Genomic DNA, 14,874 nt, shown 5'->3' with positions numbered 1-14,874 from the left:
TTAGAAGGATTCTCATTTTTTGCTAAAAATAGGGGGTTAAATGAACACACTGCAGAATCCTTCCTGAAGCCCACTGTGCCTTCTAAAGCCTGGAGTTCACTAATCCTTTTAGCTGATGCTAATGCAAAGAGGAAAATCGATTTTCTCGTCAAGTCTCTGAACGATGAGTTATTAGGAGGTTCAAATTTCTCTGACATGAGAAACCTTAGTACCACATCCAGGTTCCAGCTGGGTGGTCTGGCTGTCTTGGACTTCGAAGTCTCAAATGATTTAATCAAATCGTGTAAATCTTTGTCATCCGTGATGTTTAATCCTGTATGTCTAAACACCAAAGAAAGCATACTTTTATAACCTTTTATAGTCGAGACTGCAAGGTTACATTTTAGTCTCAAATATAATAGGAAATCTGCTATTTCCGTCACAGAGGTACTGGAAGAGGATACATTCTGATTCCTGGCCCACCTTCGGAACACTTCCCACTTCGACTGGTAAACGCGTATAGTTGACGGTCTCCTGGCCCTTGCAATTGCCTTTGCAGCAGCGCGTGAAAACCCCTTCGCTCTGACGAGTCCTTCGACAGTCTGAAGGCAGTCAGACCGAGCGCGGGGAGGTTTTTGTGGTATCTGTCGAAGTGGGGCTGTCTGAGAAGATCGTTCCGTAAAGGAAGGTACCTTGGAAAATCTATCATCCATTCCAGTACCTCTGTGAACCACTCTGAGCTGGCCAAAATGGGGCAATTAGGGTCAATTTCGCTCCTTTCGTCAAAACAAACTTCCTTATGACGTTTCCTATGATCTTGAAAGGAGGAAAAGCGTAGCCGTCTATTCCTTCCCAATTTAGGAGGAGGCCGTCGATCGCTACTGCTCTTGGATCTGAAATCGGAGAGCAGTAGTTCTCCAGCCTGGCATTCCAATGAGTTGCAAACAGGTCTATGTTTGACCTTCCCCATAGGCTCCAAATTTGATTGCAGACCTCTGAGTGCAGAGTCCACTCCGTGGAAATGACTTGATCTCTCCTGCTCAACAAGTCTGCTCTGACGTTTTTCTCGCCTTGTATAAACCTCGTCAAGAGTGTGATGTTCCGCTCCTTTGACCATAGAAGAAGCTCTTTCGCCTTCTTGTACAGTGAGAGGGAGTGAGTCCCCCCCTGTTTTCTTATGTAGGCTAGAGCTGTCGTGTTGTCCGAATTTACCTGCAACACTGAGTTCGCGACTTGGGATTCCCACTGCCTGAGAGCTAGATGCACTGCCACTAACTCTTTCTCGTTGATGTGCCAGGACACCTGTTCCCCACTCCAGGCGCCTGACACTTCTCTCGGGCCCAACGTCGCCCCCCATCCCGTCTCCGACGCGTCTGTAAACAACACTAGGGAGGGGTTCGGTAACTGCAGCGATAGTCCCTCGTTCAGTCTGCCTGGTTCTAACCACCAGCTGAGGCTTTCCTTTATACCTCTGGACAGAGGAAAAGATTCCCACAGATCCTGATTCTTCTGGTCCCAATTCTCCTTCAAGAAGAATTGAAGAGGTCTTATGTGAAGCCTCCCTAGAGAAACGAACTGTTCCAACGAGGAGAGGGTCCCCAGAAGACTCATCCATTCCCTTGCGGAACATTGTTCTTTCTCTAGGAAGGTCTTCACTTTTAGAATGCACCGTTCCTGTCTTTCTATGGACGGAAACACTTGAAAACCCCGAGAATCCATCAGAATCCCAGATAGAACAATGCTTTGCTGGGGATCCATCTGGGATTTCCGAGGTTCACTAACAGTCCCCCAGTGACTGAGTGAAGTCCAACGTCGACCTTAGGTCCTCCAGACACTGATCCCAGGATTGCGAGCGAATCAACCAATCGTCGAGATACAGCGATATCCTTATTCCTTTTAAATGTAGCCATGTGCTACGTTTTTCATCAATCCCGAAAACTGAAAACTGGGGAGCTGTGGAAAGACCGAAACAAAGGGCGCGAAACTGAAATACTTGGCCCTGTATCATAAATCTTAGATACCTTCTGGACGAGGGATGGATGGGTACATGAAAGTAGGCATCTTGCAGATCCAATGACACCATCCAATCCCCTTGTCTTAGTGCTGAAAGAACTGACGACGTCGTCTCCATCGTGAACGTTGTTTTGATCACAAAGTGATTCAGAGCGCTTACGTCCAGCACTGGTCTCCACTCCCCCGAGGCTTTTGGTACCAGAAAGAGGCGATTGTAAAATCCTGGAGAATGAATGTCTAATACCTTTTCTATAGCCTTCTTTTCTAGCATCTGTTGCACCAGATGTAATAGTGCTTGGTTCTTTAAAGGATCTCTGTATCTTGCCGCTAACTCCCTTGGAGTGGTGGTTAAGGGAGCTTTTTCCTGAAGGGGATCAGGTATCCTCTCTCGATGGATCGAGAGGGACCAGTTGTCCGCCCCTCTCTGAGCCCAGACTTTCGCGAACCTCAAAAGTCTGGCTCCTACTGGAGTCTGGAGGACTCCTGTCTCACTGCGGCTTTGAGAATGGTCTTCGAGAAGACCGTCCTCGTCCTCTCTTAAACGGCCTTCTACTCTTAGGTGCGGGTCTTGAGGTTGTTCTTCCTCGAAAGGGCTGTTGGAAAGACACTTTATTCGCTGTTCCCTCTCTCTTAGCCATCGGCACAGCAGGTTTAAGGCCTCTTGGCGGACTGAGCAAGAAGATCTTGCGTAGCTTTCTCGACAGTGATCTAGAAATGTCCCTCACTGTCTCCTGAGGAAAAAGGTATTCCGAGAGTGGGGAAAAAAGCAAAGAGGCTCTCTGTAAGGGCGAAACAGACTTGGAGAGAAACGAGCTGTAAACTGATCTCTTGTTTTGGAGGCACTCCTGCTCCAAAGAGATGCTACTTACTGTGGGATCCATCCATGACTGCCTTGTCCAAGCATGAAAGGACACTTGATAACACCTCCATAGTCACAAACTCCGGATCCTGCGCCCTTTTTGCTAGAGCTCCTAAGGCCCAATCCATGAAGTTGAAGACTTCTAGTGTGTGAAATAGACCCTTGAGTAAATGGTCCATCTCGCACATTCCCCAAGACGCTTTAGGCTGAAAGTAAGATCGTCTTCTAGATGATTTCTACTAGAAGCAAGAAAAAAATGAAAATCCGCGTTTTGCGGAAGCCGGAAGGCCTAACCCCATGGGTTCCTTCGTGTCGTACCAGACACCCGGCTTACCTGTCAATCTAGACGGAGGACACAAAAACACCATCTTACCTGCCTCCTTCTTAACCAGGAGCCAGTTCTCCAGATTCTTGATGGCCTTTCTCATAGAGAGAGTTGGCCGCATCTTGACAAAAGAGGGGGATTTTGGCAACTTAGTACTTGATAGCAGAGATCCCGGAGATGGTGGATCAGCCGAACACAGCGAGTCCCCAAACTCCTGAAGTAGTAAAGCAGAAAGTCTCTTATAATCAGAGACTCCTACTTCTTTCGTCTCTTCCTCCTCCGAGACTTCCTCCAAGGTTACATTCGGAGAGGGAGACTTCTTAGGTGAAGAAGTCCTGGCAGGTATGCGACTCTTATCCTTCAAGAGCTCGTCAGAAGAAGCCGCCAGTTCAATACCCGAGATATGTTTCCTCGGTAACGAAAAAACCTCCGCTTTTCTCCGCTCCCCAGGTTCTTGATACCTGCTAGGGGAGGATCTAGAGCCTGCATCATCAGGCTCTTGGCGCCTATCCGGAGAAACACTCGTTTCTATTCTCGAGCGCCTACTATGAGTAGTGCGCGAATCCAAAGTCAGGATCCTTTCAGGCTCTTGGCGCCTGTGAGGAGAGGCGCTTGCGCCTACTCTTCTGTGACTCCCAGGAGTAGGGCGCGCGTCTGACAAAAGGCTCCTTTCAGGCTCCTGAATCTTACGAGGAGAGGCGTCAGAGCCTACTCCTGATCTTCCAGGATTAGGGCGCAAATCCCTGGCAAGGCTCGTTTTAGGCTCTTGCTGCCTTTGAGGAGAAGAGCTTGCGCCTACTCTTGATCGTCTTACAGGAGTAGGGCGCAGATCCAAGATTAGGCTCCTTTCAGGCTCTTGACGCCTGCTAGGAGAACGGTAAGCGTCCACTCTAGATACTCTTCCAGGAGTAGGGCGCGAACAGCTGTTTAGGTTCTTCGTAGAATCTTGGAACCTGCTAGGGGAGGCGCTTGACTCCCTTGAAGAAAGCCTATCATAAGGTCTCGAGTAACTTAACGAGATTCAATCATCCATGCGTCCTATCGAACGTTGGCGCCTTCTAGAAAAGTCATCCTTAGAAGGAGAGCCTTTCTCGCTTCTATCCCCCTGAGCAGAGCGTTCCCTCTCTCGTTCCTTCCTTCCACTTGCAGAGGAGATCCTACTCCTAGGAGATCGTTCGACAGATACGAACCGATCGCTGCCTTCTCGCAAGGGGACTTTCTCCTTACTTCCTACAAGAGAGGATCTAGCGCCTACTTCTTGGCGCGTGCTATGACTCTTAGCCTCAGAGCTTCTGCGCGGAGAATACCATCTTCCCTGTCTAGACGAAGTTTCAAAGGAGTCGTCTACTCTCGGGGGAGAATAGGTTCTTACTGGAGAAGATCGCCTATTATACTCCTCCTTCCTAACAGACCTCTTAACTGGAAGAGAGGCGTCCTTCCTGCGAGAAGGTTCCTTGCGCCTACTAGTAGAAAGAGAGCCTACTAAAGAAGAGATTCGCTTGGAGTCCACAGGAAATTTCTTAGTAGAGGACCGAATCCCTTCTGGTGAAGATTCCGGAGACTTCATAGCCTTCTTAGGCGCAGGAGAATACTCCGGAAAAGGCTCCGGGCTGGAGTCAAGAGCGCCTTCTCCTGGAGGTTTCCAGGCTCTCTTGAGAGGGCGTGATTTGGAAGATGAGCTCCATCCTCGTTTAGGAGAGGACGAATCAGAGTCGGAAAAACACTTCCTTAAGAGGCTTTTCCTATAGCTCTCTACAGCAGCCTGGGACGAGTCTACAGGACCTGCTGAAGGGACGCCTGACCGTTGGGGATACTCTACAACCCCCTTGCGGCTTTCGACATTCCTCCTCCCTTGGGCATGGGAGTCTGAAAGAGGTCTAGACCTAGGAGCGATGCGGAGTCGGTCAGACGCCCCCTCCACTGCACTGGGGACACTGCACTTATCACTAGACACTTCACCCTTACCTTGGTCTATATCTCGCAATTGCTGTTGCAAATCGCGGATTGAAGCTTCCACAGCGGCTCTCTCGGCAGACACATCTGCGGGTTCGCTGCGGGGGGAAGGAGCTGAAACCAAAAAGGAAGATGGCGAAGCTACTGCAGGGTTAGAAATACTATCCTGTTCCGCAGAACAGGATCTACTTGAACTTCTAGCTGAAGCTTTTCTAATCCTATCCTTTTCTAACTTTTTAACATACGAAGTTAGTTCTTTCCATTGTAATTCAGTTAAGCTCTCACATACATCACATGTATCCTTAACCAAACAATCCCTTCCCCTACATTTTACACAAACAGTGTGAGGGTCCAAAGTAGCCTTAGGCAACCTCACCTTGCATCCCTCATTTACACATACTCTAAACAGAGTTCCAGGTGTTAAATCGGACATATTAACCAACTAAATCCAAAACACAGCGTATGCCAACAACCAAAGATCAAATACTTCCCAAATAATCCTCGGCGAAGCAAGCAAGAAATTCTAAGCAGGAGCTACCAACAAAGTTGTTGTCAGCACCGGCGACAGAAAAATTCTGTCAGAAAACGGGAATGATTCCTATTACCGCCACCCAGCGGCGGTAGGGGGTGATCACCTGACCTAACTGTAGCGTGTGCCGCGAGTTTTGAATTCTGTCGGACGTCAGAGACATAAGCTAAGTATATATCTGCCGGGTAAGTTGCATGTGTAAAAGTGATGTTTCCATCCTAATTCAATTTCTCGGGGTTCGGTTAAAATTGTCCCATCCATAGGGTCTTTGATTACATAAGTGGGTGGTTGGCTTCCCTTTCTATAGTTTTTGGCAGTGCTATATATGAGTTTTCTGGTAACTTGGAGATCATTTCCCAGATCTTCTCCTATTCTTTCCCATGTTTCTCTTTTTGTTTGAGCTTTTATTCTTTCCGTTTCTCTCGACGCTTCTTTATAGTTATTGTGATCTTCCAAATTCAAAGTTTTCACCCATTTTCTGAAGAGTTTCATTTTGTTTGCAACAGCGGCCTTTAGTGTGGGGGTCCACCAAGCAGTTTGTTTTTTCCTCCTACCTCGAACTCTTTTCTTTTGCACTGTATTATTAGCAGCACCCACTACAGCCATTCTAAAGTGTCTCCCTTTTTCATTTGGGTCATTGCTCTCCTGTTGCATTTGTTTAGCTCTACTTATTTCGTTTTGATATCTAACTTAGCACTCCTCTTCTCTCATATTCTCTAAAATAAATCTTTCTCTCACTTGGCTTCTAATTGGTTTGGGTTTTGTCATCTTTAATTTAATTAAGAGAAGCCTGTGATCTGAATCGAATGACACAGAGGGGAAGCTTTTTACATCTCTGACCATATTTTTGTTATTTGTTATTCCCATATCAATCATTGATTTTTCAGTATATGCTCCTAAAGCCGAGTTCCATCGGTACCACGTCCACTTGTGGCTGTCTCTATGATTATAGAAAGAGTTCATAATGGACATCTGGTTTAGTATGCAAAAATCAATTATGTTTTCTCCTTCTCTATTTCTGTCTCCATTGCTAAATGCTCCTAATATGCTCTCTATGCCTGTCCTGTCTTGCCCAATATGTCCATTCATATCTCCAATTATTAATGTATTCTCTACATATGGGACAGAATCTTTTACTTCTTGTAGATGTCTGTAGAATTCTTCCTTTTCTTCTTGAGGGCGGCCCTGCTGTGGTGCATACACCTGAATTATGCTGGCTTGAAATGTTCCTAACTTTAAGGAAATGCTAATAATCCTATCACATTTGAATTCTAGATGACTAATTTTTCCAGCTAGCTCTTCACTCACAATAAAACCTACTCCGTGTCGTGCGGTTCTTCCTCCTTTGTAAAATAATTGGTAATTGTTATGCAATAATTTTGTTCCTTCTCCTGGTAAACGGGTTTCACACAACCCCAAAATGTCTATTTTTCTTTCCTCCATCATCATGATTACCTCCTCCTCCTTACCTCTCAAAGTACTTAGATTAATTGTTCCTAATCTCAAAGATTTATTTCCCTGTCCATGTCCAATAACATTCCGAGTCAGGATGTGCCCGGGCATCCTTTGATCAATGGGTCTGTCCTGAAGTAAGTCGTGCGGTTCATGAGCAATTTATAGCAGCTCACCGGCTTGCTAGGCCTGTCGTGAGCCCTCAGAGCTGTTAATTTGTACCATCCATAAGCCTATTGCTTCCTAAAAGGTCACAGAGGTTCCAACATAACCCCCAAGCAGTCTTATGGTAGGTTTAAGCCACTGCGCCTCTACAAGGTTACACAGCTCCTTATCCCAATGTATGCTGGCCTTGGGACCCTATACAATATATTGCCATCACTATCCTTGATGACTCCCAATTTGCCCTTTCCCTCAAGTTTGAAATCTTAAAGATATCCTTTTTTCCTTCTCTTGATCCTAGTCTTTCATACAACTGCTCTGCCGCCCTTCCAAAAGCCATACCTACCCTCCTCCTCGCCTCTTTTTCCTCTTCTCTGTACCTTTCCTCTGCACCTTGTGCATGCCTTCCTTTCCAGTTTCCACAGTCCTTATATGCTTTTAATTTTCTTTTAATTGATTCTTGCACCTCTCCATTCCACCACCACTTTTCTCCTCTCAACACTCCATACCTGCTGGTTCTTCCCATCAGTTCCTCTGCTTCCCCCACACATATTTCTCTTATGTCTGCCCAGGTATTTTCCACTCTGTTACCCTGTCCAAATTCTATGTTCCCCCTTTCCAGCCATCTCTCTCTCACAGACCTCCTAAATTGTTCCCCCTTTTCTCCTTTAAGGTCCCATATCTTAATTCTAGATCTTCTCTTTCTCTTCTTGGGATTCCTACCTCTCATTTTAAAATCCATCACCACCAACCTATGCTGTTTAACATATGCTTCTCCCACGATCACTTTGCAGTTTGTCACATTGCTTCTGTCAGCTCCTCTAACCAGTACGAAATCTATTTGGCTTTGCACTCCTCCACTTTCATAAGTTATCAAGTACTTATCTAACTTTTGAAACCATGTGGTCATACAGGCCAATTCAAAACTCTGAGCCATCTTCAATAAATGATCCCCATCTTCATTTCTAATTCCAAACCCATGGTCTCCATGTACCTCCTCATACCCATCTCTTCTCTTTCCCACCCTACCATTCTTATCAGCTCCTATTATTAGTTTCTCCTCCTCTTTCACTGTTCAAATGGCAGCCTCAAACTCTTGTCTAAATAATTCTTTCTCTTGCTCTTGGCACCCCATCTGAGGAGCATATGCTGATATTATATTTATACTATCTTGTCACCTATTATTATTGGCATATTTAAAAGCCTATCATTTACTCTCTTTACTTCTACCACTTTTCCTTCCACTTGTTACTTGCTTTAATTCCAACTCCATTTCTTCTCTCTTGTAACCCATTGTAATAGAGCTTATACCCATTTCCTATCTCTCTAGCTCCACTCCCTTTCCACTTAGTCTCCTGCACATACAAAAAGTCTATCCTCCTCCTCTCCATCACATCCACTATCTCCCTCAGTTTTCCTGTCAGAGTACCAACGTTCCATATAGTACCTGCTCTTATCTTGCACTCTTTCACTAATTTCTTTGGCCGCAGTCGTGAACCCTGCAGTACCCGTTCCCCATTTGTCACACCAGCAGGGGGATTCTGATGTGAGTTGCTTACACTCATATTCCTTAAAATATCAGGCATGGTTTATTGTTTGGCAAAGGGTTTTAAAAACTGCATGCCCTTGCTGTCATCAACCACAATTACTGGTGGTGGGCCTAGCCCTTGACTAAAATGTCCACCTGCAAGGTAGCAATTTCCACAGTTATTGCCAGCAGGCCTAGCCTTTTACTAAAGAGTAAGACTGGAAGACAGCAGTTTCCACAGTTATTGGCAGTGGGCCTAGCCTTTTACTAAACAGTTAGACTGCAAGGCATCAGCTGTCCATTTAGCCACCTTTTACAACACACAGAACCTACGGTGGTAATATTCTTACACTCCTACCACAGCAATCCAGTCCAAAAAGCTATACTACACTTCCATAACTTTAAATAAATTCCTGGTAAGATGATCTATCTCTGAAGATGACAGCATAACCTTAGCTGATGAAAAAGCTGTATGCCTATAAGCAAACACTAAATCCTAGAACCCCCCTGGGAGAAGGCAGAAACTCCCAGAGAAAGAGCTTCTCCAGTGTCGTAAAATCGATAACTTCTCTTGACTAAATTGCATGGTGGGAAAGCAAAAAATTTGCCCTTTTCTTTCTTAGGGGCCAACTAGGAGTCCACATCTCGAAGTATTTTCTTCGTTGATGAAGAAAGAACTAACTTGGGCTAGGCCAAACTATCTGAGGGAGGTTTCCTCACATGGAAAGTTGAAGCTGAGGATACTAGAGTAGCAGACAAAAAAAAAATTCAGGGCAATTATTGAGAAAATATCTCAACACTGAATAGGCAGATGGAGATGAATCCTGGCCTACATCTTCTTCATCCGACAAAGCAGGTAATAAAGCCGTGTCCTCCAACTTGGAGGGAGCTGGGCTTTCTTCAGAAAAGAAATGATGTCTTCCACCTGTCGTTTTAGAGGAGCAAGTGAAGGGTTGGTAGTCGAAGAATAAGACAAAGAGCAAGGCGAAACTGCTTTCGACTCAGCTGTGGGGGTTGACAGGCACTTTGGTGCCAGCACCGAAACTTCAGTTGAATGAGAATGATGTACAACATTGGGCGAAATATGTCCAGGAGTACGAGGTAAATCCGAAACAGGGCGGGATCTCATAGGGGAATATGAACATCTAGACGGCTCAGTCTTATGCTAGGAGTTGAAAAGTTCGATTCAGACAACATATCGTGTGCACTGAAAGCTTTCCAGTGGTGCTCTGTCAACACCTGGGGATCACCAGCAGGTTCGACTGAGGGAGCAACTGCCCGTGGACAAACCATACCAGCCTCCCTTGGACATCTGGTATGTCTTCTCCCCAGTGCGGGGAAGGGGGTCAGGGACCTCGTCGAGGAGCATCAGTGGGACGGACAGCTACCTCTATATGTAAGTGTTACATTAAAATGAAGAATGTATGTACACATTCTGTAGAGTAATGCATGTTACCAAGAACCAGGCCATAGACCAAGGAGGTCATGCAGAAAGATTGACCAAGCACCCCAGTGTGTGAACACCTGGGATCAGCATTATCTATGTCGGACAATAACATCAACAATGCCTTCTCTGGGAATCAGTTGACTCTCCCAGGAGACGACGTGGCCTATGTGACTAACCTAGTTACGTATGTTAGTTCATCTGTCTGTATATTAAGCAGTGTTTGCTCTCCTATGATTTGTAAACGAATTGTGTCTCAGACTTCACCTTCCTCTCTTAGCTTAAACATCTATTCAAAACCTCCTTTGCATCTATCCAATGATGTAAGCTAGAAGAATATATCTTATATTTTGTACCATGTGTTTCCACGACTTAACCTCCACACCAAAAAGAAGCAATTGAAACGAAACTTAGAGAATATCTTCACAGTCAATGAAGACATAGCTAAGAATAAATGGTGTTATACAAACTGACGTTTGTGATGCAGACCAAAAGTACAACTTGGTGCCTCTACAGAAGACTAACAATAGTGGCAGATTACGAAGACTTACGAATGGCAGCAAAGCAGTTAAACTCCACTACAAAACTTGAAAGCAGAATTTAAACATTATCAAACATCGGAAACCTTCTACAATGTCAAGCCAAAAGAATCTACAATCAACATCGTGTCTCAGGCGACAGCACTGATGGCTTCATCGTCGTATGTTGGACGTCATAGACAGCGTGGAACTTAAAGAACTTCTGCCAACATGTCTTCCGCAGAGGATCATCAACAGCCCAACGAAACAGAAAGCAGTCGTTCTACTAATAAAGCAACGCACGACTAAGCGAACTGGGTCGCACGGAAGCATAGACGGAAGAAGCGAAGGCCATGTCGTCATGAAAACACCGCAGACTTTCCCTTAAATATCAGCTAAGTAAACCTTTTTATTCATTCGGTGTGTAACTTTGGTGTTCCTCTTACGTAGGTTGAAATATCGGTGTTCCTGGGTGAGTTACGTGACATCCTTCATCTTACTTTTCTTGCAGGAACTTATCTTCATCTTTTGGTTATTCGTCCCTGCAGACCTTTTATCTTTGTTTTTATGCCAACCCTTTTTTTTTTTTTAGAGGTTCTCCTAAAATATTTTTATCATATCTTATATGCTTAATTTTATCATTTTGGGGGACACATGTTTATTTTCTGTGACACATTATCTGTATATATAGCATATGCGTTTATGCAGTGGACATGTGTATTCTTACAGATATTTTGATAGGGTTGCTAGGAATCATAGTGATAGGAAGAAACCCAAAACAAAGATGACCACCAGAGTAGATGAGAAAGAAAGAGAAAAAATTTATAAGTGTCAAGACCTGAAAACAGAAGTAAGAAGGATCTGGGATATGCCAGTGGAAAGAAATTGTAGCCAAAATCATAGGGACACTATGCAAGATCCAAGACTGCTGGAAAGGAACCTGGAAAAATTAAATGCTGAAGTAGCTCCTGGACTCATGCAGAAGAGTATGCTCCTGGAGACAGCGCAAAGAGTAACAAAAGTGATGGACTCCTAAGGAGGTAAGATGTAACCCGGAACCCAACACTATAAAGCCACCCAGTCAATAGGACAACTGTTGTAAACAGCCCCCCCTCCAGAAAAGAAATAATAATAATAATCACGCCTTGGCACATCACTAATACAGATAATAAATAGCAAAGGTCCAAGAACACTACCTAGATGAACACCTAAAATGACATTACTACTAAAGCTACTATACTGGCTATCAACACACCCTTCAGGCTCTACCTGTCTAAAATTCATTTAAAATATTAATAAAAGATCTACCACTCCCAATAATCTTAGTTTGTATAAAACTGCTTCACTCTCTTAGATGGTAGATATTCATAATAGTGCATTACAAATACTGTACTAAAGCCTTTACAAAACCCAAACCTACAAAAATGCTTAGAGAGCAGCTTCTTAAAAACCTTAGATAAAGCAGGCACCTGAAAAGACCTATACGTACTCTGAGGAGCAAGAGGTCAGACTTGGTCCCTTAGGTGATAAACCAACGTTTCCCTTCCTCCAAACAGAAGGAAAATTCATATGTCTCACTAACTTTCTGAAAATAGTAGTACGTACTAGTAATCTTAAGACCAATGAAATCATCAGTCTTTATAAAGAATAGATGGGAAAGATCTTCATTTGGGACTATTAGACGACCATGAAACATACATCACAAGGCAACACCAAGGGAAAGAAAACTCCTACATTTCTTTCCTCCTAAGCCAGGACATATGCACTTGGAGAAGGACTTTTTGGGCTTATGCAAGTCTTGGGTTTGCATGATGAAATCACAACAACACAAGTATGCAGCATTCAACAACAATAATAACAGAAAGTGAAAAACATCCATGCAGTCGGGAAGAGAGGTGAAAAACACATCTTCACTTGACGGCAGCCGAAAGTAAACTGGAATGTTTATGTCCAGTCGTGACTCCCGACTAGTGGACAGTAATTAACTGCCTAACTACCTTGTTTGAAACTTCAATGGCCGATTTCTAGCCTACACTGACAGAAGTAATTCCTAATGTAAAAGACAAAAGGTTTATATATCATGTAGGAACAATTCCAAAATTCTAGCTGTAGAGAGATAGTGAAACTATATCTATGTAATTACTTGGTAAGTTGCATATATAAAATTGATTGTTTTACATAATGTTAGTCATATTAAACAACAAACTCCTATATGACTCACTCCATGTTGTACCATAATGATATAAGAGGAAGTGATTTCCTAACTACAGTATTACAGAGAGAGAGAGAGAGAGAGAGAGAGAGAGAGAGAGAGAGAGAGAGAGAGAGAGAGAGAGAGGGGGGGGGGGGGATTTATGCACCTTTGTATTTGGTAGGCAGTGACAATTGGTCGATTATTGTTTGGTCTAGTTGACTAAATGCTTATGAAGATAAAAATGGACCTCTCTCCTTGACAGTACAAAAAAGTCTTATAAGGAGCACCGCAAAGCATATCTACAATACAGTAAATGAAGTAAATATGAGGGAGCTTTTGGTAGATGATGCAGGTTTCTATGTGTACCCATGTTCATCATATTAATAATAGATTTGTTTCTTAGATGAACATTTTATAATTTAATGTACTTTCTTCCTGGAAAAAGGCAAAAATACCTGATAGTATATAGGTACAGTAGATGTCCTGTATTCATGGGGGATGGGTACCAGACCCCCATGAATAGCAAAAATCTGCGAGTACTCAAAACCTCTAAAAAATCTTATACCTGAGTACAGGCAGTCCACGGTTATCGGTGATCCAGTTTTACTGCGGAAGACGAAACATCGGGAATAGGAGCAAAGCCCTCCCAAGTAGGAAGAGTGGAGACTCTCCGATGTTCCCTCTTACCATAAAACTTCCTCCACTGCTCCATAGGCCATGCCCGGCATTCCGTACAAGGATTCGTAATCGTACAAAAATTCGAACGACACCTACTGCACGTGATGTGAGGGTCTGTCGCTGACGAAGGCAAAAATCGAGAACACGGGAACCCAGGAACTCCGGGGCACAAACGATGACGTCGAGAAGGAGCAGAAGAAGCCATAATACCAGGTAAAAACACACACAAACACACTAAAGCAAACGAAACGGGCAAGAACTGGGAAAAGGCCAAGAGAGGAAAAAACCCAATTCTCGTCCAGGCGGTTAAGAAAAGACTGGAGTAGATGATCGGCGTTTGACCACTCTTCACCCGATCTATGCATGCGTTGCCAGATACCACAAGATTCCTTGCTTTCATCTGCTTTTTAACCGGATCCAGCTAGGCGCTAGAAAATGATATTGTAATGATACAATTAAGTTTGTTCATACTTACCTGGCAGATATATATATATAGCTGATAATTTCCGACGACCGACAGAATTTAAAACTTACGACACACGTAGTGGGAGTCAGGTGGTTAGTACCCATTCCCGCCGCTGGGAGGCGGGTATCAGGAACCATTCCCATTTTCTATTCATAATTTTTATTTCCACTGTCTCCTGAGGGGAGGTGGGCGGGTAATTAATTATATATATCTGCCAGGTAAGTATGAACAAACTTAATTGTATCATTACAATATCATTTTGTTCATGCAACTTACCTGTCAGATATATATATAGCTGAATCCCACCTTTGGTGGTGGGAGAGACAGAATAGAGGATTTAGGAAACACATATATGCAGATATTTGATATCTTGGTTCCTTACCTGTTAGCATAGCTGGCTTCATGATTACTGCCACGTAAGTCTGCTTGTGCTACTAGAGTTGCCAGCAAGGTAGAGACCTATGAAGCTGGTGCACTCCAGATGATCTGTCAACAGGGGCGAGACCACGACGTGACCTAGACCATGGACCCATACTAATGAGGGCAACGAGACAAAAATACCACCACCTGGCTTAGTTTACCAAAGGTATCCCACTTAACTAAGCTAATGGAAGGGAGACCCGGCCCAGGCGGTCACCCCACAACCATAAAACACAAGTTAAAAACCCCCCTAATCCCTAAAGGATAGGATGAGTGTTACCTCCTGCCCCCAAAACAGTGTCTGCAGCAATGTATGGTCCGAGGGAGAAGCAATTTTCGTATGTCACTTTCACC

At 44.1% G+C, this 14,874-nt stretch overlaps 2 protein-coding genes across 2 annotated transcripts in view; one reads left to right on the top strand and one right to left on the bottom strand.

Moving 5' to 3' along the window:
- The window catches only part of LOC135213280 (uncharacterized), a 98,820-nt gene extending 89,962 nt beyond the window's left edge, over positions 1-8,858 (bottom strand). The window contains exons 1-2 of the mRNA XM_064247261.1: positions 8,525-8,858; positions 7,653-8,343 (exon numbers count right to left, since the gene is read on the bottom strand). Of these exons, the coding sequence (XP_064103331.1) occupies positions 7,653-8,343; positions 8,525-8,858 (1,025 nt within the window). The remainder of the gene's footprint in view (positions 1-7,652; positions 8,344-8,524) is intronic.
- A 1,005-nt stretch (positions 8,859-9,863) lies between these two features.
- The window catches only part of LOC135213279 (uncharacterized), a 79,428-nt gene continuing 74,417 nt past the window's right edge, over positions 9,864-14,874 (top strand). Inside the window, exons 1-2 of the mRNA XM_064247260.1 lie at positions 9,864-9,901; positions 11,492-11,612. Of these exons, the coding sequence (XP_064103330.1) occupies positions 9,864-9,901; positions 11,492-11,612 (159 nt within the window). The remainder of the gene's footprint in view (positions 9,902-11,491; positions 11,613-14,874) is intronic.

Source organism: Macrobrachium nipponense, chromosome 42 (genome assembly GCF_015104395.2).
Source record: "Macrobrachium nipponense isolate FS-2020 chromosome 42, ASM1510439v2, whole genome shotgun sequence".
NCBI classification, from domain to species: domain Eukaryota; kingdom Metazoa; phylum Arthropoda; class Malacostraca; order Decapoda; family Palaemonidae; genus Macrobrachium; species Macrobrachium nipponense.
Note: the sequence above shows the minus strand (reverse complement) of the source record. Positions and strands in the feature narration are given on the sequence as shown.